Source organism: Schistocerca gregaria, chromosome 2, assembly GCF_023897955.1.
Source record: "Schistocerca gregaria isolate iqSchGreg1 chromosome 2, iqSchGreg1.2, whole genome shotgun sequence".
NCBI classification, from domain to species: domain Eukaryota; kingdom Metazoa; phylum Arthropoda; class Insecta; order Orthoptera; family Acrididae; genus Schistocerca; species Schistocerca gregaria.
The window spans coordinates 774,167,909-774,194,276 of NC_064921.1; the positions used below are offsets into that span (position 1 = coordinate 774,167,909).

Sequence of the window (26,368 nt, forward strand, 5' to 3'; positions counted from 1 at the left end):
GCACAACTCAGAGGATTTCCTGCAGCGCCTCATGCAGCTTCAGATCACGAACTCTTGACATTTTGGTCAGTTTCGACGCGGTCTCCCTGTTCACCCGCGTACCACTGAATGATTCACTTGAGCTGACTGTAGAAAAGTTCGACGGTGCTCTCTTGGACTTTTTCAGGCACATACTGACCTGCACGTATTTCCTGTATGGCGGTCAATTCTACGGGCAAATGGAAGGGGGTGGCAATGGACAGCCTTCTGTCAACGGTGGTGGATATCTCTTTATGGAAAGATTTGAGGAGGAGGCACTTTCATCGGCCCCAGAGCAACCGAAACACTTTTTTAGGGACGTGGATGACACTTTTGTCACATGGCCCCACGGGAGGCAATAGCTCAATGTTTTCTTGGACCACCTAAACTCACGCCACCCTAATATTAAATCCACCGTAGAACTGGAGAAGGACGGACTACTCCCTTTCCTGGATGTACGAGTCACGAGGAAGGCAGATTGTACTTTCAGTCACAGTGTGTACTGAAAACCCACTCACACCGGCTTGTGCCTTCCAGCCAGCAGTTGCCACTAGCTTGCACAGAAAAATGGTGTACTCAGAACTCTGGTTCCCAGGGCACCAATTCTGTCAGGTCCTGATAATTTGGCGACGGAATTAGAACATCTCAGTGTTATCTACAAAAATTGATACTCTTCTCGAGATGTTCAAAAGGAATTGTGCCCTGTTTCCCTGCCACAGGTTACTGAAGAGCTACAAGGAGAAACGCAGAAAGTTGCATATTTGCCATATGTCGGGTCGATACCTGCCAAAATCAGCAGAATTCTCCTCAAGCGTAAGATCAAGAGCGTGTTCCATCCACCCATCAAGATTAAGGCTCTGCTTGGGAATGTGAAGGATGACCTGCGTCTACAGAAACAGGGCGTTTACCATTTACCATGTGAATGTGGTACGGCTTACATCGGTCAGACGACCAGGACCGTTGACGTCAGGTTCAAAGAGCTCCAAAGGTACACCAGACTGAGACAGGCAACCAAGTCAGCGATTGCCGACCATTGATTAGAACTCCGTCATTCTATGAAGTATAATGATGCCAAGACTTTAACACAAACATCGAGATACTGGGACAGCGTCATCAAAGAGTCTATTGAGATCAAGGTCGCGGAGAATATCATTAACTGGGACACCGGTTTCCAGTTGAGCTCGGCTTGGAACTCGGCACTCGATCTTCTGAAGATGCAACGGAGGCAACATCAAGACCCTAAGGAACACAAATATGAAGATCGAATTAGAGTACATGTAATAAACGACGGACTTGAAATGGCACCTCAGACAACGGACACAATAACTGAGGACATTCTTCCGAGTCTCAAGCGGCAATTTGAACGCCAACGGCCTGAAAACAACACTTTATCCACTCCTGGCGAGCAAGGACTTTGGACGGAACGCCTAACACGGCATACCATGGTAACAGAACATCCTAGATCACAGGACGACTTAAATGACGACAATCGGAAGGTAAAAGTCTAGCACGGCGTGGACGTCTTTCAGAACTTATACAGCAAGAGTGACAACGTACCAAAAAGTACGCGCACAGCGTTCGGAGCAGCCGCGGCTAGAAGAAAACGCTACAGCCGTTGCTATTGGTCGGCGCACACCACGGTCAAGAGCGCTAGACGCGGCACGGACCACAGAGGGAGCGCCTAGCAGAGCGTAGGCATAAACACCGAACTCGTTCCACACTGGAATCAGTAAAAGAGAGCAACTGAAGAAGACTGCGAGTCACGCAGCTGTAAAACGAGTATCAAGTGCAGGAAAGACGCAAATAATCGACAGAAACCTGATTATTCATCATGAGAACGCCGGCCGGGAAAGCCTGAGGAATTAAACCAAAACAATATTCTGTTGTTTTTGCATGTGAGTTCAAATGGCTCTGAGCACTATGGGACTTAACATCTGAGGTCATCAGTCCCCTATAACTTAGAACTACTTAAACCTAACTAACCTAAGGACATCACACACATCCATGCCCGAGGCAGGATTCGAACCTGCGACCGTAGCGGTCACGCGATACCAGACAGAAGAGCCTAGAACCGTTTGGCCACCCCGCCGTAAGTCAGATGCTTATTTCAGTAAGCTACAGACGTTACAATATTTAAGTATCAGTACTTTGGCAAGTCACATTTTTTTTCAAACTGTTCATAAAAATTGCCCATGGCTTTACTAGTGGCCTCGGATAGAATTGTGGCTCGTTGCTTATGTGTGCGTTTGATAGGTGACCGTGGATCGCAAAGATATCAAAGAGTGTCTCTACTCAACTAATTTAATTACTGGCATAGAATTTCATTATATTCTAATGGGCATATCACCACTTAACACAATCAATTATTTGTAATTAGCACAGTTTTAAAAGATATGAACAGCAATACGAATGAGGAATAAATTCACGAGACCAATTCAGATTTAAAAGGCATGTTTGTTTTCAGCACATTTATACAGCTGAGTCACCGTAACACGTAACAGCCCTTTTATTTCGAGAACGTTTCCACATGTTGGAACGTAGTTTCTTGCAAACGTTAGAGCGTCGAGGGACACGAATGTTTTTATTTGGTTATTGGACTGAAAAGCAAATTTATAGTCGACCATTCAAATGAACGATGAACAGATGTAATTAGAGAAGATGATATGGTAGAGCATGCACTGTTGATTCGACGACACATATCGTCTGGCGTAGATGAAGCTTCGTCATAGGCTGCATCTTTGAGTGCTCCCCAAAGAAAAAAATCAAGAGGAGTCAAGTCGGGGGATCTAGTAGGCCATTTGACAACAGAATTTCGCCCCGTCCAACGTCCAGGAAAGTTATCAGTCGATATCTGCATTGTAACATGGGACAAGTGAACTGGACAACCATCTTGTTGCAGCCACATGCACCGTCAAATATCTTCTAGAAGAGCCAGCAGAATGTTCGTCAGAAACTGTTCGTACGGACGTCCATTTAGAACGCGTGAAATGTAGTAAGGTCCCACTATGTGATTTCCTATGATGCCGCACCACACGTTAATGCTCCACGGCCGTTGATGTTGCACCTGACGAAGCCAGCGTGGATTTTTGGCTGCCCAGTAGTGCATGTTATGCAAATTTATGTTAGCGTGGTTAGTAAACGTTGCTTCATCGGTAAAGAGCGTACTTTGGAAAACGTAGACCGTCTCTCAGCTGCTGAGGGGCAAACCGACAAAATTGTATACGACGTTAGAAATCTCGGTCGTCGAGTGCCTGATATAGTAACAGATGACAGGGATGGAAACTCTGTCGATGCAGGTTGCGAATCATACTCATCTGGCTGATTCCACATTCCTCGGCAGTATGTCTCGTACCACTGCGCTGATTCATTAGCGTCACAACCAGAACAGCTTCTTCGAGTTCTCCGCCAGTGGCGGTATTCTTTCTTGTCCGCTTTTTGACGTTCAAGCAGCCTGTTCTGACTAGCTTCTTAATAATTCGTGCAACTGCCCGGCGCGTCGGACAGTGGCGATCCGGATACATTGCCTTATACTGCTATATTGTTTGTAATGCATTTCTTTTAGATTCACCATATAAAAGACGTACATCTAACTTCTCCTCATTGGTATACACGTCGGCACGCTACGAATGTTGAAGTAAAAATGAGCGGCCTGCAGTGCGGACAAGTAAATAGGCAGATGTGTTGACATTCTGATACAGCGTGCCACGAGAGATGTGCTTGGCGGTGATTGCACAGCAAATGTCGATTCCGTCCACTTTGCTCTCACATTTCTCGAATATTTTTTACGACAGATTTCAACATGAAGATTAACAAACTCTGTATATCTGTTATTGCCATCTCAAGAGCCATCGAATGCAGTTGTGAAAAGTATCCTGCTCCATTAAAAAAAACGTACTTCGTTCAACGTCTTCGCTACAAACATTAACCAAACAAGGACATAAGCTGACATTTGCCGAAAACCGCCTTTCGATATGTGATACCTTTTACGAAATAAAAGGAGTATTACATTACGTCTTACGTGGTTCACCCTGTAAAAAAGGTATAAATCACTCTGGCACTGAAATTACGAGGTCGAATTCTATTCAGTCAATTAAGTGAATACAAGTTGTATGATTCCGGACTTTTGTAGTTTTAACAGTAACAAAATTAGAATAGGAAAGGACATCCCGGTCTCGAAGTCAGCCAAGTGGGCCTAAGGCGAGAATGGGCCTGAAGTATGATTTCTCGTAATGTTAAAATATCGAGGTTATAAAGAACATGTGATGGGTAGAGAAGACTGGCTAATGAATAGATTACGACTGGTGTACCAACTATTCGGGAATGCAGCATGTCAGTACCAGGGCAGCCAAAAGTCACAGCATGGCAAGATTCTCACTGGACGTTTAAGCCCCAGACGAACCTCTGCAGAACATCTGTAATGAGGCTTCAGGACAGCTATAGTGTGCAACCTCTGTCTACGGAATGTGTCGCTATTCGACAGTACACTCAGTTTATCCGATGCGGAGAGAATTATCAGAAAACTAAGCATCAGTCTGGAATGCATTTAGCAGGAACATTGTTTTGAATTGCGTGTTTTTTTATTGCAAAGGAAAAGAAAGTTTCAGAGAAGACCAGAGAGAGCTAGTTACCAATAATTCGACTGTCGAACCGAAGAAAAGCTTGCCAATTTGAGCAGTTCGACACTGCGACACGTACAGAGAGAATTTTACAAAACGGCAGGCTAGAGACTTTATTATACACACTTGTCAGCCGAACATGTGCAACTGGTACTATTTCCTTAATTCGGATTGTTTGTTGGGCTTAACAGTCTACCATTCATACTGAGGTTGGTACGTTAATATGTTAAGAGAACTATAGATCGTCAGATACGAATTGAAGTAATTCAGATAATATGTGTTTAAGTACATTCCTGTCATATCAATAGAAAAACTTGAAAAAAATAATCCAAGGCTGCAGAATGTGATTATGGCGAAATAGAATCCCCTTGACTAACTAATTTCGCATTGTACAGTCTTGATATACAAACACTTAGAAGTCTGCAGCAGTACATAAAACACTTAGAAGCAAAACCTTATGCCCGCTCCCCATCGCCATACTTACAGCCGTCTGATGGTGTCATGAGCACGTGACGCTGTTAAGGAAAGTACGTAATCCGAGCTGAGGTGAATGGGGCAATCATTCCAGTTACAATACAGGATTCAGATGGAGAAATCCACTGAGATAAACGACTCTGATAAAGTGCCCTTTTGCCTGGCTACGAACATACCGGAAACGGAGAGCCTGATTGCGTGTTCGCATGCTGCTGTCGCCATCAACTAAGCAAAGTGCTTGAAGTGCCGTGAAACCACGAGCAGGATACGAGGCACTGGACGTTCACGCCTCATCACAGAACGTGGAGGTGGAAAGCTTGCCTGCTCAGTGAAACAGGACATGCGGCCATCTGTGGCAGAGCACAATGCCGGTGCAGACATCACTTAAAAAAACTGAAGGGTGGGACGGATAATATAAAGCCAACATCGTTATTAGTATGACTAGGTCTAGACAATCTACTGGGTGCGAAGTTTTGGTTCAGACTAGCGGGATCAGTTTGAACTGATCTTACTCAATGACGTTTAAAGGTGTCATTGGAGCGTTGCTCGCCAAATCACATCATCATTTAACCATTTTCCCATTATAATGTTACTTAAAAACCGTCTTGATTGCAAATATTTTTACTGATATGACCGGTTTCGGTTCATTCAGAACCATCTTCAGATCTGTAAAAATAATGAAACTATTTTACTATTTCATGGAAGCAAATCTTTTTCATCGTATCTAATCAACATCAAATGTACCAGAGCGTACCTGATATTTCAGTTACAGGAGTAACCCGTCCAAATCCAGCAGTTTTCACATGCTACGTCACATAAAATTGGTTGGCAGAGTGCATGTCATTTATATTAATTATAACACTATTACCGACAGGTGGCGTCTGGTACATTTGTTACATTCCATTTGCACATATTATATTCAGTAGATCTTTTTTTATTAATTAAAAAACCTTAATTAAAATATGTAGATGTCAAGGTTAAAATCTGTACTTGTCAGCATTAATAAAAAACAGTAAAATTATCATTTTTATACGATCTATTAAAAAAAACATAGGGAGATTTATATATCTATGGTGATGGTGTGAACTTGTTTTCCTCTACGGTCTGCTTCCGTATTTCCCGCCATTTCGGTGTTGTGCCGCGGTCCGCTCAGTCGTCTGATGTCCATCGCCGCGGGCAAGAGGGCCGCACAGGAGGGCCCCGTCAACGACGCCAGACACTGCACGCGTCTTCCGGCTTCTGCACCCCGCACCATCTCTCATCTCTTGGGCTGGATCTCCAGACGCAACAGTTGTCATCTTAGTAGGTCGTCATAAATGCTAAAATAGGCGTTATGATTGAATTCGCTTTGCTCGTTGAGGATTAAATCCGGATCTTTATTTTTGTGGGTGTATATTTCAATTTCTTCCAAAATGTTAAGAAACCGTCCCTTATGGGCTCTATGCAGGATGTCTAAATTGTGTTCAATGTTCGTGACTGAGTGCTTTGTCGCAGCCATATGAAGATTGAACACAATTTAGACATCCTGCATAGAGCCCATAAGGGACGGTTTCTTAACATTTTGGAAGAAATTGAAATATACACCCACAAAAATAAAGATCCGGATTTAATCCTCAACGAGCAAAGCGAATTCAATCATAACGCCTATTTTAGCATTTATGACGACCTACTAAGATGACAACTGTTGCGTCTGGAGATCCAGCCCAAGGGATGAGAGATGGTGCGGGGTGCAGAAGCCGGAAGACGCGTGCAGTGCCTGGCGTCGTTGACGGGGCCCTCCTGTGCGGCCCTCTTGCCCGCGGCGATGGACATCAGACGACTGAGCAGACTGCGGCACAACACCGAAATGCCGGGAAATACGGAAGCAGACCGTAGAGGAAAACAAGTTCACACCATCACCATAGATATATAAATCTCCCTATGTTTTTTTTAATAGATCGTATAAAAATGATAATTTTACTGTTTTTTATTAATGCTGACAAGTACAGATTTTAACCTTGACATCTACATATTTTAATTAAGGTTTTTTAATTAATAAAAAAAGATCTACTGAATATAATATGTGCAAATGGAATGTAACAAATGTACCAGACGCCACCTGTCGGTAATAGTGTTATAATTAATATAAATGACGTGCACTCTGCCAACCAATTTTATGTGACGTAGCATGTGAAAACTGCTGGATTTGGACGGGTTACTCCTGTAACTGAAATATCAGGTACGCTCTGGTACATTTGATGTTGATTAGATACGATGAAAAAGATCTGCTTCCATGAAATAGTAAATTAGTATCATTATTTTTACAGATCTGAAGATGGTTCTGAATGAACCGAAACCGGTCATATCAATAAAAATATTTGCAATCAATACGGTTTTTAAATAACATTATAATTTCACTGATTGCTGTTGTCCCAAAAGACATTATGTCTGTTTTTGCAAAATTTTCCCATTATATTATCCTTCCCACCCCTAAGTTTTTTAGGTGATTAACTTCGTGCTTAGGCACAAAATTTTCCTAGACAGTCCATACTTTCTAAGCACATGATGTAGTCCTCACATCATGATCAATGAATGAAGACAGTCGATCTAAGTACGTTCTGCACAGGATAACATATATGCCGTTTTTTTTTCACCTATACCTTTTATTTCACTTTACTAGCAAAATCAAGGTCATGAGTTAAGTTCGCGTCTTGTGCCAACGAGTATCTATCATACAGTTTATGCGCAGGCGCAAGGTATTGTGTCCGCCTAGACGGGCCTCATGATGCTACGGTCAGTTCCAGTAGAGCATTGGTAGCTGCCACATCGCGGTCGCGAAGTGGGGTAGAGGCAGTTTCGGATATGTTTTTACAGTCTGACGATAATTTATGGATTTGTAGTTTTAGCTTGACGATGTCCACTATGGATAAACGATAGTTATTGTTATTCTGAAGAAGTTTGAGTTATTCCGACTGAAACCTAGGTAAATTCTAGGTAAACTGTTGTAACGGAACCTATTAAAGGCTTTACTTTACCGGAGTATGCGATACCCTCCAAATTCAACCAGTTTAACAAGTATTTATGATTATGGAAAAGTTATTGTGTATGTTAACAATGATTGCATAACATGTCTCCATAACATGTCTCCATAAGAAGTCAACCCATTAAATTATACTGAAAAACTGACCACACAAAAGTTAATATCACTTGATCACTGATACAGCAAATGTCATCATGTAAAAACACTAAGTTCATCTTAAATAATTAATATGAAGTACGAAAAATAGTGGCCTACTTACGTATTTTGGATCTCCTTAAATAAAAATCACCCAGTGAAACCTATTTGTTCACTAGGTCCGTTTTCACCCAGTAATTACGTAAACACTCCTATTTTAGACGAAAACCAATGTAATTCTTAATAACTCATGTTATTTACTTATTTATGCAAATCAGAGAAGTCAATTGACAAACGGCCTTTTTGTAACAAAGAATTATTCTGTCAAGTCAAAAAATCTGTCATTTTAATAACCTGTTAAATTATGTCACTTGATATAAATTAATAACTTTTCTGCACAAATAACGATAACAGTTGTACATGTGACTTATAAACTATATCTCTTTTTAGTAGTTCTTTGACAAGGGTATAAATACAAGCGGCAAGAAGTGTCGGGGGCGCAGTCGAAATGTCACGTTTTGGTGATGTATGTATGTGTGTTATTGTTCGAGGTGGATAAACAACGCAAAGAACATGTAACAGAAGTACTACTTTGTGTTGTGTCACTGTCTTTGGTGGACAGTGGAATTAAGATGGCCACCAGAGTAATAAATATTTGAAGTTTAAATATTTGTTGGTTTCGCTCGTTATTTATCATGAAAAGCACATCAAAAACACGTCACCTCATCTTTTTATCCCTAGACAACCAGATTTAGAGCCAGCATCAACATCGAGACACATCAGCGATCCAGCAAGCAGCAGCGATTACCACAATGCATTTTAATGGCTCCAGCCTAACATCAAGTGCTAACAAGCTCCGTAAATGGGAGTGAAATAGTGCGATTATACCAATATCTACGACTAGGCGACTATTATACGGTGCACCTGAGGCTGTTGATTATTAAAATTAAAAGTAATATTTATACAGTTGCTGACAGGGCCGCGAAATGTTGAAAATTATTAGTTTTTGACACCGAAATATGTGGATTCAATATCCAAAGGAAAGAGATGGTTTCATTGACTTTATTTATGCCACCCGCTGTCCTTTTCTTTCCGATTCTGAGAGGCGGTGGCTCTGAAATGTTTGCCTCGGCCAGACAAAAGAAAACCGTGTTATTTCAACGGTAGGAGTCGCAGTTCTAACCTCCATCGCGGAGGCGTCACAAGAACGGGTCAAGTTAGGCTAAAAGAGCGTGTGACGACCTTCCCATCGTGTGACACATCACGTCCAAGATGGTGCTGGACAGAATTGTGATGGTTTGGTGCCAATATGACGTCATTAACCCACTTCACACGTCTTATGACCTTTCGAGCTCTGGCCATTTTTCCGCAGGTGTCGTCACATCGCTGTTTGAAGCGTCGCCAAGGCCGAGGTTGACGTCTTAGGGCGTCCTTTTGCTCAAGTACAAAGGAACTTTGTATACACGTCTGAGCCAAATTTCAAACTTAGGCGTCACAATGGGAGACAATTTTGGTGTTTCGAAAAATTGAATTTTTAATTCTGTTTGGATGTGTAGATTATGTATGTTTAAATACAATTTTTTAGTTGTTCGGATAACAATGAAAATGTCTGGAACTCACACCTGTTAAGTCCTATAATATGTTTCAAAAACATTGTACCTGCTACATGTCCACCTTCGCAGCTGACTGCCGTGCGGAGGACCCGGGTGCGATTCCCGGGTACTGCCAGGGACTTTCCCTTGATGGGACGAGTGTTACAGGGTCCGCTCAGCATCGTGATGCCAACTGAGGTGACACCTGAATGAGACGCAGCGGCTTGAAGATCTTCAAAGCTTTTATTTTAAAAAGAAATGTCCTGCTCTTCATTTGTGCACATGCAACGTTGAATTAGTTTTACAGTTACGTTTATAATGATGAAAGTTTTTAATCACCTTTCGCAAATGCTCAGTATGCCCTCCACCGTATATCCAGGCTATAGTCCAATTCTCCGCCGACTTTTACAAGCTCATTCAGCGCCTAATGAACGTTAACATGGCCCATAGTAGGCTGTAACACGATGTTTATTTAATCGTGCGATTAGGTAATTTCGACTAAGCGTCATCGTCAAGCACCTGTAAAACCAAAATCGAAAAGCATCTACATTGTCTGCATAGATCGCCAGGTATAAGTAACACTTCTACACACTTCACATTAAGATAAACATTACTGCACAAATTTCTTACTTACATTTGTAACATCTATAGTCCATGAAACTTTCAAATCTCTCTAAATTACAAGTAAAAAGTAGACATATTCCGTCATTTTCCGAAAGAATCCACACTGTGCAAAGTGTTATTTATACGTGGCGATGTAGGGAGACAATGTAGATGATTTTACATATTTGTTTTACAAGTGCTTGACAATACGCTTAGTCGAAAATAGCTAATCGCACGATTAAATAAACATCGTGCTACAGCCTACTGCGGACCATGTTTACGTTTATTAAGCATCTGGAAGCTGTGGAGCCGGCCGGGGTGGACTAGTAGTTCTAGGCGCTACAGTCTGGAACCGCGCGACCACTACGGTCGCAGGTTCGAATCCTGCCTCGGGCATGGATGTGTGTGATGTCCTTAGGTTAGTTAGGTTTAAGTAGTTCTAAGTTCTAGGGGACTGATGATTTCAGAAGTCCCATAGTGCTCAGAGCCATTTGAACAATTTTTTCTGATACTTCCTGGCAGATTAAAACTGTGTGCCGGACCGAGACTCGAACTCGGGACCTTTGCCTTTCGCGGGCAAGGAAGGGGCGTGAGTTGTGCTTGGGTAGCTCAGTTGTTAGAGCACTTGCCCGCGAAAGGCAAAGGTCCCAAATTCGAGTCTCGGTCCGCCACACAGTTTTAATCTGCCAGGAAGTTTCATATCAGCGCACACTCCGCTGCAGAGTGAAAATCTCATTCTGGAATTTTTTTCTTTTTTTATTGTTTGAATCTGTGGATCCCCACAAAAAATTCAATTCTGCTGCTATTGGCGTCACAATTACGTCACAGTTGTTGCAAGACGAGGAATACAAACGGAGTCTTTCACAAACTCACAAGAAAGTCTCATACCGTGAGACAGGGCGAAGCTGGACAGCAGGGGCGCTTCGTGAGATCCTTACGGCCCTCACTGCCGATCCATCGTTCAGGCCGTAACATGCAGGCGGCAGGCGGCTGTGCAGTGGTCCGTCGTCGAGTTGAAAAATGAAATTTTTTTGTATTCCTCGTCTTGCTGCAATAACTTCAGCGGAATTGCGACGCCGATAGTAACAGCGTGTGTGGCAAAAACTGTAAAGGAGCGAGCTGGACTAGCTTCACCAGGGTCAGCCCCACCGACAACCACATGAACCGGCAACTCACAGTCGGCCCCGAGGTAATATCTTAGTTTCCATGCACAAGTTAACATCCACCCCTTTTTTCCTATTTTCGTTCCAGTGCGAGATATAGCCTGTGAAATACGATGAATGTTTTGAAATGCCACTCGTTTTGGCTCTTATTGTCGTTATTGTTACCCCGGTTTCCTCACGCATCGCGTCCACAATAATCTGCTGAGCATGAGGTTCTCAGGTCAACCAGTTTTCCGCTTGATAACAGATCGACCTTCGCACACAACAGCTCTTATCGGCGTCTTTGACACCTTCTACCAGGATAAGAATGCTGTGATTTGATTAGATGGAAACCTGATTGCGGGCATTACCCGCACACACTGGTCGCAGTGGGCATCAGGGAAATACGCGGCTGTTAAACATTGAAAAACCCACCTGCTGGCCCTGTCCGCTACGTCACCGGATCAGTTTTGAGGAATGTAGCAATTCTTTCGTTTTGTGATGGTGAGCTCTCTAGCTACAATTTATCGAAGGTCGCCACAGTCGAAAATGTACCGCGTTAATGACAGGGAGAGAAAAAAGCTAGAGGAACGAAACGATCAGTGTTTTATTGTGCGAGATAGAAATGGAAATATAATCGACGACAGAGCTGCCAATGCAGAGTTACTAAAGACAACCTTCCTAAATCACTTCAGCGAAGAAGACGAAGTAAATATTCCAGAATTCGAATCAAGAACTGCTACCAACATGAGTAACTTAGAAGTAGATACCCTCGCAGCAGTGAACTAACTTAAATCACTTAATAAGAGCAAGTCTTCCCGTCCAGACTGTGTACCAATTAGGTCCCTTTCAGAGTATGCTGATGCAATAACTTCATACTTAAGAATCATATACAACCGCTCATTCGAAGGGAGATCCATACCCAAAGACTGGAAGGTTGCACAAGTCACAGCAATATTCAACAAAGGTGGTAGGAGTAATCAACTAAATTACAGGCCCATATCATTAACTACCATATGCAGCAGGCTTTTGGAACATATTTTGTGTTCGAACATTATGAATTACCTCGAAGAGAACATACTATTGCCACACAGTCAACACGGATTTAGAAAACATCGTTCTTGTGGAACACAACTAGCTCTTTACTCACACGAAGTGTTGAGTGCTATTGACAAGGGATTTCCGATTGATTCCGTATTTCTGAATTTCCAGAAGGCTTTTAACACCGGACCACACAAGCGGCTTGTAGTGAAATTGCGTGCTTGTGGAATATCGTCTCAGTTATGCGATTGGATTCGTGATTTCCCGTCAGAGAGGTCACAGTTGGTAGTAACTGATGGAAAGTCATCGAGTAAAACAGAAGTGATTTCTGGCGTTCGCCAGGGTAGTGTTATAGGCCCTTCGCTTTCCTTATCTATATAAACCATTTAGGAGACAATCTGTCTCAGGTTGTTTGCTGATGTTGCTGTTGTTTATCGACTAGTGAAATCGTCCGAAGATCAAAACAAATTGCAAAACGATTTAGAAAAGAAATCTGTATGGCGCAAAAATTGGCAATTGACCCTAAGTAACGAAAACGTGAGGTCATCCACATCAGTGCTAAATTTCGGTTACACGATAAATGAGTCAACTCCAAAGAGCGTAAATTCAACTAAATACCCAGGAATAACAATTACTAACACCTTAAATGGGAAAGAACACACGGAAAATATTGTGGGAAAGGCAAACCAAAGACTGCGGTTTATTGACAGAACGCTTAGAAAACGTAACAGATCTAGTAAAGAGACTACCTCAACTTCGATTTTCCGTCCTCTTTGGAGTACTGCAGCGCGGTCCTGGATCCTAACCAGATACGATTAACGGAGTACATCGAGAAAGTTTCTGTATTATCGCGAAATAGAATAAAGAGCACGCAGATATAACACAAATTTGGGGTGGACATCATTAAAACAAAGGCGTTTTTCGTTGCGGCGTGATGTCCTCACGAAATTTCGATCACCAACTTTCTCCTCTGAATGCGAAAATATTTTGCTGACGCCGACCTACATGGGGAGAAACGATCATCATAGTAAAATAAGGGAAACCTCAGCTCACACGGATAGAAACAGGTGTTATTTTATCCGCGCGCTGTTGGAGAGTGGAATAATAGAGAACTATTGTGAAAGTGATTCGATGAACCCTTTGCTAGGCACTTAGGTGTGATTTGCGGATTATCTTTGTAGATGTAGATGTAGATGTAGATGTAGATGTAGAATAGGAGTTCAGCTAGCCGTCAGTATAGACGTCTCTTGAGACGCGCTCATAGCTCTGAAGGACAAGAATGAGGGACGGAATCCGCTACGGCCTGACGTAAGCATCCAACAGCGCAATTGTGTGAGATAATTTATGAAAATCGAGAAGTACCAAACTCAGGATGGGATTTGATATCCACTTCACTCGAATCGTACTCATCGATCTACCTTCAGTTTTGTCTTGCTTGATTTAGTGATGCAGACCAAAGATTATTCTACTTTTCAGAAAGGGTCACCAGAACAGTTCCGATCACCAATGTCAGTGTGCTGTAGGTACACGGAAGACTCACTAGCAAACAATGACTTGATCGCACAGTGAATAAATGGTCTGTCGCATTCACACACTTTTCAAAAGCAGTCGCCATCCATTTACTACTCGCCTGGGAGGCAGCTCATGTCTTTAGCAACTGAGCTTGCGCGAGCAGTTTCCCGGCCGACCGCAGCAGCTGTCTGCAGTTTCGAAAGTAGCGCGAGCGTCGCATCCGATGCTTCGGACGCGCGCAGCACTTATTTCTCAACCAAGGAAAAAGGTCCCTACGTTTCAGATGAAATTATCTCTGAACTATGAACTTTTCAGGACAGTTTAACTAATACTCTCTAAGATAAAAAAAAAAGGACACCGTTAAAGAAGCATCCGAATAGTACGGAAACCGGTAGATGTGATGTACATGTACAGGCAAACAAATGATCACAATTTCAGATCATTTATTCATCAGAAAGAGCTTCACGAATTGTACAAGCCAATAACGCGTTTGTCCACTTATGGCCCTTATGTAAGCAGTTATTCTGCTTGGCATTGATTGATGGCGTTGTTGGGTGTTCACCTGAGGGATATCGTGCCAAATTATGTCGAATTGGCGCATTAAATCGTCAAAATTCCGAGCTGGTTGTAAGGCCCTGCCCAAAATACTCCAAACGTTCTCAATTGGGGTGAGATCTGGCGAATTTGGTGGCCGAGGTAGGGTTTGACAAGCACGAAGATAAACAGTAGAAATTCTCGCCGTTTGCGGGCTGGCACTATCTTACCGAGATGTAAGCCCAGGATTGCTTTCCATGAAGGGCAACAAAACGGGGCCTAGAATGTCGCCTACATACCGTTGTGATGCTAGGGTTCTGCGGATAACAGCCCTAGGGGTCACGTTATGACAAAGATCTCACCCCAAACAAACACTCCTGGTTGTCGGATCGAATGGCGGCCGTCAGACAGGTTGGTAACTCACCGCTTTGTGGGGCTTTTTCAGACACATCTTCAGCCTCTGATCTCATTGACTGGAGTAGAACTGCCATCGGCGATGAGTTCCGCTTCGAAGCTCGATGACCAGATATGACGTGTCAGGAGACATCGGTGGGATGGTAATCCGACTGTCGCCCGCCATACGGCCCGGCAGCCAGGAATGACTCTTTAGGGCGCCATTTCTTCTCTAACGAGGACGCCTTTGATTATCGTCTACGGCATCATTGCAGCTTAGTAATACGTTGGTGATATTGTACACACCATTTTGTTGCCCGTCATAGCAAGCTATCCTGGGCTTACATTTAAGCAGCCGCGCGGGATTAGCCGAGCGGTCTTAGGGCGCTGCAGTCATGGACTGTGCTGCTGATCCCGGGGGAGGTTCGAGTCCTCCTACGGGCATGGGTATGTGTGTTTGTCCTTAGGATAATTTAGGTTAAGTAATGTGTAAGCTTTGGGACTGATGACCTTAGCAATTAAGTCCCATAAGATTTCACACACACATTTTAGCAAGATAATACCGGCCCGCACACGGTGAGAGTTTCTACTGGTTGTCTTCGTTTCAAACCTACTTTGGCCATCAAGGTCGCCGGATCTCTTCCCAACTGAGAACATTTGGAGCGTTGCAGGCAGGACCCTCCAACCAGCTCGCAATTTTGACGATTTAATTCGCCAATTCGACATAATTTGGCACGACATCCCTCAGGAGGTTACCCAACACCTCCCTTCAATCAATGCCAAGCAGAGCAACTGCTTACACAAGGTCCAGAGATGGACCAACGCGTTATTGACTTGCTCAGTATATGAAGCTATTTATAATGAATAAATCATCCACTTTTTCTGAAACGGTCCTCATTTGTCTGTCTGTACATGATCATCACATCTACCGATTTGTGTCCCATTCGGATAATTACTTCGAGGTGTGCTTTTTCCTTTCTCTCTCTCTCTCTCTCTCTCTCTCTCTCTCTCTCTCTCTCTCTCTCTCTCTCTCTCTCTCTCTCTCTCTTACAATGTGTAAAGTTCTCAGTCAACCTGGGTGAGTTCGATGATTCTATCAGCATCACTCCAACCATCTTCTGGCAAATGAGCGAAACAGTATCTCGGCTGTAAACTTTAGCAGACATTGGTAGCATTTCATCCGTGACAATATACGCTCCAAAATGCCAGACTTCAGTACAGTAGTGCAGATATTTCCGGCACCTCTTCTCCTGACGTCGAAACCGTGAATGAGATTTTCACTCTGCAGCGGAGTGTGTGCTGATATGAAACTTCCTGGCAGATTAAAACTGTGTGCCGGACCGAGACTCGAACTCGGGACCTTTGCCTTTCGCGGGCAAGTGCTCTACCAACTGAGCTACCCAAGCACGACTCACGCCCCGTCCTCACAGTGGTTTTCGTCTTTGTTACACTGCCTAAAAAAAAGTCAAACACCCAGAAGGGAAGGTGGAAATGAAATGGCCGGCCGCGGTGGCCGAGCGGTTCTAGGCGCTTCAGTCCGGAACCGCGCAACTACTACGGTCGCAGGTTCGAAACCTGCTTCGGGTATGTAAGTGTGTGATGTCCTTAGGTTAGTTAGGTTTAAGTAGTTGTAAGTTCTAGGGGACTAATGACCTCAGATGTTAAGTCCCATAGTGCTCAGAGCCATTTGAACCATTTGACATGAAATTAGACGTCAAGGTTAGAGTATGTTAGAGATGTTATTTCAGTCAAATTTACAAAGGCAGTATAAGAGCACTTATCAGTATGGCGTAGCACCCCATCTGGCCTGCGTGCACGCACTGGTTTCCTTGAGAAGTGTCATAAAGCCATTGTACCCTCTCCTGAGACAAGTTCGCCCACAACTGTTGCAGCTTGTCTTCAATAGACTCGACACTGTCATTGAGACGCAGTTGACGTTCGAGCTGGTCCCACACACACGCTATGTCAGGGGCAGATATGGGGATCTCGCTGGAAACGGGAGTACATCAACATCACGTACGCAGTCCATCGATACGAGCATTGTCCTGTTGAAAAATGGTACCACGGTATTATCGCATGAGAGATAACACATGAGGACGCAGCAAGTCTGCGGCGTACCACTGCGCCGTTAGAGTTTCCTTAGTCATTCCCAGCAAAAAAATGGCTCTGAGCACTATGGGACTCAACTGCTGTGGTCATCAGTCCCCTAGAACTTAGAACTACTTAAACCCAACTAACCTAAGGACATCACACACATCCATGCCCGAGGCAGGATTCGAACCTGCGACCGTAGTAGTCGCACGATTCCGGACTGCGCGCCTAGAACCGCGAGACCACCGCGGCCGGCCATTCCCAGCAGTGACCTGAAGAGATGTCCTATGGATTTCCACACCGTGACGCCAGGTGTAACACAACATAACTCTCTAAGACGTTGCAAGAATGGCATAAATCGTACCATATTCGCGGACAGTGAGTAGTGCAGAGGCACGCTTCATCGCTGAGCAGCCTCATTTGTTATTGTGTTAATTGCGGCCGACATCTGGGATGGTAATTTTCTTGCCCGCCTGCTGTCACACTTCGACTAGAGGTTCGAGGTGACACAGAACGTTGCTGGAAGCCCACTACTTTTTCTCGGGTGGCAGGCGCAGTCGTGACGGAGCTGCGATGTGTCTGGTGAATGATGCGGCGATACTCCTTTTTGGTGGTCGACAGGAATCTACACCATGAGTATCCCTGCTCGCTTTTTCCGATGCAGTCCAACATGTGAGTACTGTCATATCGCAATTCCCCACGAATCTGAATGGAGCACATTTAGACCAGCCGGTCAAATAGAGGCCCATTTCAAACACTGTCAGGTGCTCTCAACACCGTTCCACGCGAGTACGCTTAGTCTCTGTGTCCTTCACACGTCTGTTCACGCCCCATGTACACCCTACCATGGCTGGCAACAACACCAAACTCGAACAACAGGAATGCTCTCCGGTGGCTGTTCTACCTGTCACAGACAATTACAGCTCTTATCATTTATATACACGCCGATGATGTGCACGTGTACTAAGTTACATTGAACATTGACTACCAACCATGTCTTTTGGGGCTGCACCTGTTGGTCAGACAGTGTATCCGGTTACTATTTGATCAACTGTCACGTGTTACATCGCCGAAGTCCATTCAAAGGATGTTTCCAATACGGAAGAAAAAACTATCTGGTTCCATTAAAAATGTCGGTGTCATATTTCGGCATACGTTGAACGTTAATAATCACTTACACAGTTGACCAAAGAGCCCACATTCTCCACTATAGCTCAGAGAAAAACACGCCTATGTATATTCACTCATTGTGGGTTCATTTTGGAGTGCTCACAATCAGGTACCTCATCCTACATAACATATAGGCTGACTTTCCCATCCACGCAGAAACCTTGCCAGCACAGATAATTCACAGTCAAAAGTTCATGTTCAAGTCTGTCTTCATCTGCCAACAATTAAGTCGATAATTAACGTTCATTCTTGTTGATAACAAGAACGGCGAGAAAAATCCTGAGAGTCGTGAAAGTTGAAACAAGCACTGATATGTTAGGCTTTCAGGATCATGTCGATAGTACGCAGCGACTACTTAGTAAGAAATATTTGCCACACTCGCGTGACGTAGAGCTGCCGACCAAACAGCTAGGGCACTGATTCCACAGTTACTACCCTGATTTCTTTTGCTTCACTACTAAAAATTTTTCCTACATTTTTCGATCAGTTGCCTTGGTTTATACAAAGCAGTCCTTGAAATCTTTACGATGTGATTGATTTGTTTGTGTTGTGCCTATTGGCCGGCCACTGTGGCCGAGTGGTTCTAGGCGCTTCAGTCCGGAACCGCGCTACTGGTACGGTCGCAGGTTCGAATTCTATCTCGTGTGATAGGTTGGTTAGGTTTAAGTAGTTGTAAGCCTTGGGGACTGATGACCTCAGATGTTAAATCCCATAGTGCTTAGAGCCATTTGAATCTTTTTTTGTGCCTATTGGTCGTTTGTGAGTTACAGGGAAGTAGCGATAATTCCTTGAATACAGGTATTCGGCGAAAAATGCTGCATAAGGTTTGGACGTCCTTAAGATTTATACGTGGCCAGACAAATTGGCATAGTGCTAGTAAATTACACTGCGCAAGTTAGTTAAGGAATTACTTTTTCGAAACCCCGTAATTGCCTCCCATTCTGTTGCATAAGTTTGAAATTTGGCTCAAAGGCGCTTACACGATTCCTCTCCAATGGTGCAACTGCTTGGCGCCCTGTGACGTTACCCTCTGACTCGGCGAACCTTCAAACAGCGAACGGAAAGAAGGCCAGAGGTCAGAAATTCGTGTGACGAGTAACGTGTGTTGATTACGTCACATTGGCACTAAACGTCTCCACAATTCTGCGCACTGCCTCCGTGGACGTATCACTTGTTGGGAAACACGTACCGGCCCCTCTTACATACATTTCAGCCCTTTGCCTGACGCCTCTGGGAAGAAGATTAGAACCACCACGACCAGCGTTGGAATCGCGCGGATTTCTTTTGAGTGTCCGATGAAAACATTTCAGGCAAACCGCCGCTCAGAATCGGCCCGAAAAGGCCTCAGAGGTTACCATAAAGGGCGTCAATGAAGCCACTTCTTTCCCTGGGGCGTTGATTCCCACACAATCTGCGGTCGAAAACGGCGGTTCGCAGTGCGATGATCAACAGGAAGAAGTTCTTCACGACTTTTGACACTGCTGACATTCTCGAACATTCGCTAAGGATATTGTGGGGCTGCATCCACATTAAACTCGATCTTAAACGTACGACGCAATTTGACCATGATTCGTGGCAAGGAAGGGTACTTATACATTTTCATCCCTCTTTTTCCGCGCCCTCTTATGGCGTGATCACGGGGGTGGGGTGCAACGTTAACATGTAAGTAAATAAAACAGCTCTCTAAATCCCCCCTCCCCCAGTTTGAGAAAACTGTCGCTGCCACCAAAGCACCTTAGTCGAACACGTTACATATATGCCCCAGTTTGGCAACAACGTCGGTGCCACCCACGCACCTTAGTTGTGCACGTTACAAATGTGCTATATAGCGCCTGAGAGTTTGGCAACCCTTCCGACAACCATTGGGCGGTGTTTGCCTGCTTTCAGGTGCTAGCGCAGCCGCAAGGCCAAAGAAACTGGTACACCTGCGTAATATTTTTCGTCCTACCGTGCAAAGGATCATGTCCACATCTAGGTTTGAGTCAAGTGGTTTTTTTTTGCTATGAACTTCTTTTCAAATGATTGCAGGTAAATTATTCCGTAAAAAGATTTGATTCTTTGCATTGTATAGTCTTACATCACAGACTGATAATCGAGTGGTAATCTTTTTGTCATTGCTCACATTTATTACGATACTTCAAAGTTAAATAACTCAGTGCCTATTGTTCGAAGAATTTGCAGTGAATTACGAGAGCAAATTGTGATTGCTAATCTGAGGGAAGCACAAATTGGAAATCTGAAGCTAACTTCTTTTGTCAAAATGCATCCTCCCCCATCATCTGTAGGAGGATTTCAAAACCTTCTGCAGTCATCTACAAGGCATTTCTTATCGCCATCCCCATCTTGTATGCTTAAGGTATCAAGAAGATCGTGCTGGTATCTGTTTCCGTCTTTAAGTATCTCACGAATCGACCAATGGTTATAAGGAATGCTGCGACTTTTTGGCCACTGCAATTTAGATTACATGTTGCTGTCCTCGAAATAGAGCTGATATACCGCAATATATTTTTAAATAACAGTAAAAAGCCTACATCTCTTTCTCGTGAGTAGAAATCCCTTTACCAGGAAAGAGTATAAACAAATAATATATGTGAATACGTTAAGGCGAGTCCGCACTGAGCACGCCGCGCCGAAAATGTTTTGCCTGTTCTTGGAACACCGAAAGAAATGGAAGATTCACGCACATTCATTTTGAATGGGGCTGAGTTATGCTGTGCAGAACTGAGCTTCCAACGAGTTCTGGCATTCTCAGCTAGATGGCAGTGGCACTGTTTTCACAGCAGAAGAGGAGTTTAATTCATCTTAGTTCAGCCAGTTTCCACAAAATGTTTATAAATTATTAATATAAACCGTCTTCGTGAATCAGTGTATTACTAGTGAAAATAGGTGGGAGGTAGAAAGATATACAGGGTGTCCCACTCAAACCTCCCTGATTTCAAGGACCCAAGAGAGAAAAACCACAGTAGATGCGACAATGAAAAATGCACCACATTGTAGAGCATCTCAAAGAATTTTTATTCCCGCGTCAGAAGTGCCAAGTGTCGTCGCCAAAGTGAAGCATTGTCGCATAAAGTGAAAATGGCGACTCCACAGCAGCGCGCGCAAGCTGTAGTGTGGTTTGAAGAACAAAATAGCCGATTACTATGCAAAGAAATTATTGTCGTGTATATGAATGTGATCCACCGGATGTGAAAACAATTAAGGAATGGTGTAGGAAGTTTCTGGCAACAGGAAGTGTTCTGAAACATCCTGGCGGTGCACATTACGGAGTTTCAGAAGAGACAGTGGAGGACATCAGACAAACGTTTCTCAGAAGCCCACGTAAGTCAAGCATCTAGGCAACTTGATGTATCTCACTGTACGACACTTAGTTCAAGAGTTGTGACATCATGAGCATTGAGCTGCAAGAAAAAATGCCTCATCATTCACGAAGTTTAAACACATTTATTCCTTACTACTAAGAAACTCTTACAGTCGAGTCAAGGAAATCGCTGACAGTCGGCAGCGCTTTTGACAGCTTCCAACTGTGAAGCCGGAGGCGGTAACTGAGCTGTTCTAGGCGCTTCACTCCGGAACCGCGCACTGCTACGGTCGCAGGTTCGAATCCTGCCTCGGGCATGGATGTGTGTGATGTCCTTAGGTTTAAGTAGTTCTATGTTCTAGGGGACTGATGACCTCAGATGTTAAGTCCCTTAGTGCTCAGAGCCATTTTGAACAGACTGTGAAGCGCAAACGGCTGTAGGCGAAAAGAATAGCCGTCTAGAGAACCACGAAGAGCCGTTGCCATGGAGACGTTTACAAAATTGCCTTCTTGACACGCGAAGCAACTGCGCTCTGCGAACAGAAACTGCCTCTTGTGTTCTCTCATTTCTGCGGAATCCAAACTGATCTTCCCCGAGGTCGGCTTCTACCAGTTTTTCCATTCGTCTGTAAAGAATTCGCGTTAGTATTTCAGAGGAGTTTCACGAGTACATGGAAATGGATTTTTTTTATATTACACTACAAATACAATAATTTTTTGTTTACTTTTCTAATAGAAAACTGAAAATTGGAAAATAAATAATTGGACAATGCCGGGTTTGTCAGGCAGTAATAGGATAAAGTTGAGGGGGGTAGGACGTCAAACGGGCCGACTTGGAGCAGGAGAGGCAGCATAGGACATTTTATTTTCTGCTGTCTATACTTTTACAAATAAATTCACAAAACTTTGTCAGCATGACCAGGAAGAATTCAGGATTCACACTCGTAACAGTGTAAGTGCAAAAACATAACAAAATAATTTTTTTAAATATGAAATTGGCTGCATTTGTTGCTATAGGTACATTTTTCTTCACAAGTAAGAGAGAGTCTTTGATGAATTTTGCACAGCATACAAACCATACTTACAGGTGTATGAAACTATAAAATTTTCCAAATCTATTATAAACTGAGTTAAAAATTGAGATAATTAACTACAAAATTTGATTTTTTTCTAAACATAAAGTTTAAAACGTAACAGCTCATTCATTTTTTCGTAAATTAAATAGATTCTAGAGTTTCAGATACCTGTAAGTATGGTTTGTATGCTTTGTACAAAATTCATCGAACAGTCTCTCTCAATTATGAAGAAAAGTGTACCTTTAGCAACAAATGCAGCCAATAGTAAGTGAAGAAATGATGAATTTTGACATGTATAAAGAATTGTTTTGTTATGTTTTTGAACTTCCGCTGCTACGAGTGTGAATCCTGAATGCTTCCTGGTCATGCTGACAAAGTTTTATGACTTTACTTGTAAAGTAAATTAAAATGTCCTGTGGTGCCTCTCCTGCTCCAGGTCGGCCCGTTTGACGTCCTGCCCCTCTTAAGAGAAGAGATGGAAGAAGGAAAACAGGAAACTAATATAGCCACGGTGCTGTTTTGCGATTTGAGACTGCAGTGAGCTAAGCTTTTACGCCCGCACTTGCGGCTGCCCCCGCCTGCCACGACAGCCAGTGACGCGCGCGCCGCCTGCCGGCAGAACCCTCTGGCGTGGTACGCGGAGCAGATGCAGCGCGCCGACGTGGCGCTGGTGGTGGCGTCGCCAGAGCCGCTGCCAACAACCGCCCCCGCGGCCGGCGTGTACGGCGGCGCCGCGGCGGCGGCCGAGGCGCTGGTGGGGGTGCGGCTGGGGCGCGGCCGGCGCTGCGAGGCGCTGGCGCTGCCCGGCCGCCTCCACCTGCCGCCCCCGGCGCGCGCCCTCCGCCTGCTGCGCGCTCGCCGCCCCTCGGACCTGCGCCGCCTGGTGCGCCGCCTCCATGCCGGGGGCGGCGTCGAGCCGGCGGCGCGTTCCGCCCCCAGCCGGGCCGCCGCGCAGGCGCTGCTGCGGATAGCCCACGAGACTGTGGAGGACTCCCCTCCACAACAGGTAAGTGCTTCACTCTCATTCCCAGAAGCGCTGTTTTGCATGCGTGTCCCTACCTTACATATCACATTATATGAGGAGCGTTCAGTAAGTAATGTAACGTATTCTTTTTTCTCGGCCAGTTTCGCCTCGAACAATGTGGAATTTTTTTAGGATCTCGTAGAATATTTCCGCTTCACCCCTATGGTTTCATGAACTTCCGATAGGTGGCGGCGCTATACATACCCTTCAAAAAGGCATCTGTAACAGAGGTCTGTTCCAAGCAGGGAGCTGTCACTGGGTTTCTTTTGGCAAAAAACTAGAGCATCGCAGACGTTCATAGGCGCTTGCAGAATGTATGCAGAGACCTAACAGTGAACAAAAGCACGGTAAGCCGTTAGGCGAAGCTTCTGTTAACACCGCAACAAGGTCGCACAAACTTGTCCGATCTTTCGCGTACCGATTGTCCACACGCAGCTGTGACTCCTCAAAAGTTGGAATGTGTCAACACTCTCATTCGAGGTGCTCGACAGGTCACAATCCACACCCCGCTCCATAACTGGACGTCTCTGTTGGAAGTGCTGACACACTCATTCACCATTTGTGGTACTCACTGACGTGCACCTGCTGGGTTCCTCGCCTCCTAACAGAAGACTATAAAGTGCAACGAACGAACATCTGTGAGGAATGGCTTACACGTTACGAGGCTGGTCGTGACATTTTTGTCGAACATAGCCATAGGCGATGAAACAGGGTTATCACTTCTAATGGGAGACAAAATGGCAATCCATGAAGTGGCGACACAGCAACTCTCCTCTGAAGAAAAGGTTCAAAGCCGCATCCTCAGCCGGTAAAGACCTGAAGATTCTGAGGGGGCTATTCTTTCTGGTGTCCTTCCCCATGGTGCAACGATCAATTTTCAAGTATGTTGTGCTACCCTCAGGAAATTGAAGAAACGATTTCAGCCTGTTCGTTGCCATAAAAATGCGAACGAAATTCTCCTTCATGACAACACAAGATCTCATACAAAGCTGCGCACGTGAGAGGAGCCCACAAAACTTCATTGCATCGTTTTTCCTCTTCCAGTCTACGGCCCAGATACCGTACCTCAACTTCCATCTGTTTGACTCAATCAAGGATGCACTCCACGGCTAGCAGTAAATGGGTAATGGGGAGGTTATTCACGCAGCAAGACGTTGGCTCAGATGTCGACCAGAAGTGTGGTACCATGCGGGCATACAGACCCTCTCAGTAAGGTGGCGTAAGGCAGTCCCATTGAACAGAGCGAATGTTTAAAATAGGGTTTTATAGGCAAAATAAAGGGAAATAACACGGTGTACTGCAATTCTGAATAAAACCAACTTGCTTTCAGAAAAAAAGGTTGCATTACTTACTGAACACTCCTCTCATAAGCAAACCAATGAATACAATCTATGTACATTAGCTTGTTGAATAATAAATACAATAGCGTGTTGTTACCCATTTGGAATCCACCATAGCAACAATTCTGCATAGCATGGAGTCGACAAGTTCTTAGTTCTACGTACAGGTTTGAGGGTACGGAACTAGCATCCAATAGCCTCCAGATATGTTCCATAAGGTTCACATGAGGCCAATTTGGTGGTCGAGACACCAATGTCAGTTCAATATCATACTTCTCAAGCCATTGTACCACATCTCTAACCTTTTGAGATGAACAGTTATCCAGCTGGAAGTTGCTACTCCCGCCAGGGAAGACATCTGGCATCCAAAGATCTAGGTGGTTTGCAATTACCTTCAAGTTGTCCGCAGCTTTCGTGGTGCGTTAGATTACTACCATGTTGTTATTGTTGTGGTCTTCAGTCCAGACACTGGTTTGATGCAGCCCCCCATATTACTCTATCCTGTGCAATCTTCTTCATCTCCCAATACCTCCTGCAACATACATCCTTCTGAATCTGCTTAGTGTATTCATCTCTTGGTCACCCTCTACGATTTTTATCCTCCACTCTGCTCTCCAATACTAAATTGGTGATCCCTTGATGCCTCAGAACATGTCCTACCAACCAATCCCTTCTTCTAGTCAAGTTGTGCCACAAATTCCTCTTCTCCCCAATTCTATTCAGTGCCTCCTCATTAGTTATGTGATCTACCCATCTAATCTTCAGCATTCTTCTGTAACACCACATTTCGAAAGCTTCTATCCTCTTCTTGTCCAAACTATTTATCGTCCACTTTTCACTTCCATACAAGGCTACACTCCGTACAAATACTTTCAGAAACTACTTCCTGATACTTAAATCAATACTCGATGTTAACAAATTTCTCTTCTTTAGAAACGCTTTCTTGCCACAGCCAGCTTACATTTTATATCCTCTCTACTTCGACCATCATCAGTTATTTTGCACCCCAAATAGCAGAACTCATTTACTACTTTAAGCGTCTCATTTGTTAATCTAATCCCTGCAGCATCACCCGATTTAATTCGACAACATCCCATTATTCTCGTTTTGCTTTTGTTCATGTTCATATTATATTCTCCTTTCAGGACCCTGTCCATTCCGTTCAGCTGCTCTTCCAAGTCCTTTGCTGCCTCCGATAGAATTACAATGTCATCGGCGAACCTCAAAGTTTTTATTTCTTCTCCATGGATTTTAATTCCTACTCCGAATGTTACTTTTGTTTCCTTT

General features: G+C 44.1%; 1 protein-coding gene across 1 annotated transcript in view; it reads left to right on the plus strand.

Annotated features, from left to right (window-relative positions):
• Positions 1 to 26,368, plus strand: part of LOC126335969 (uncharacterized) — a 301,475-nt gene that overhangs the window by 265,502 nt on the left and 9,605 nt on the right. The window contains exon 9 of the mRNA XM_049999446.1: positions 23,337 to 23,723. Within this exon, the coding sequence (XP_049855403.1) occupies positions 23,337 to 23,723 (387 nt within the window). The remainder of the gene's footprint in view (positions 1 to 23,336; positions 23,724 to 26,368) is intronic.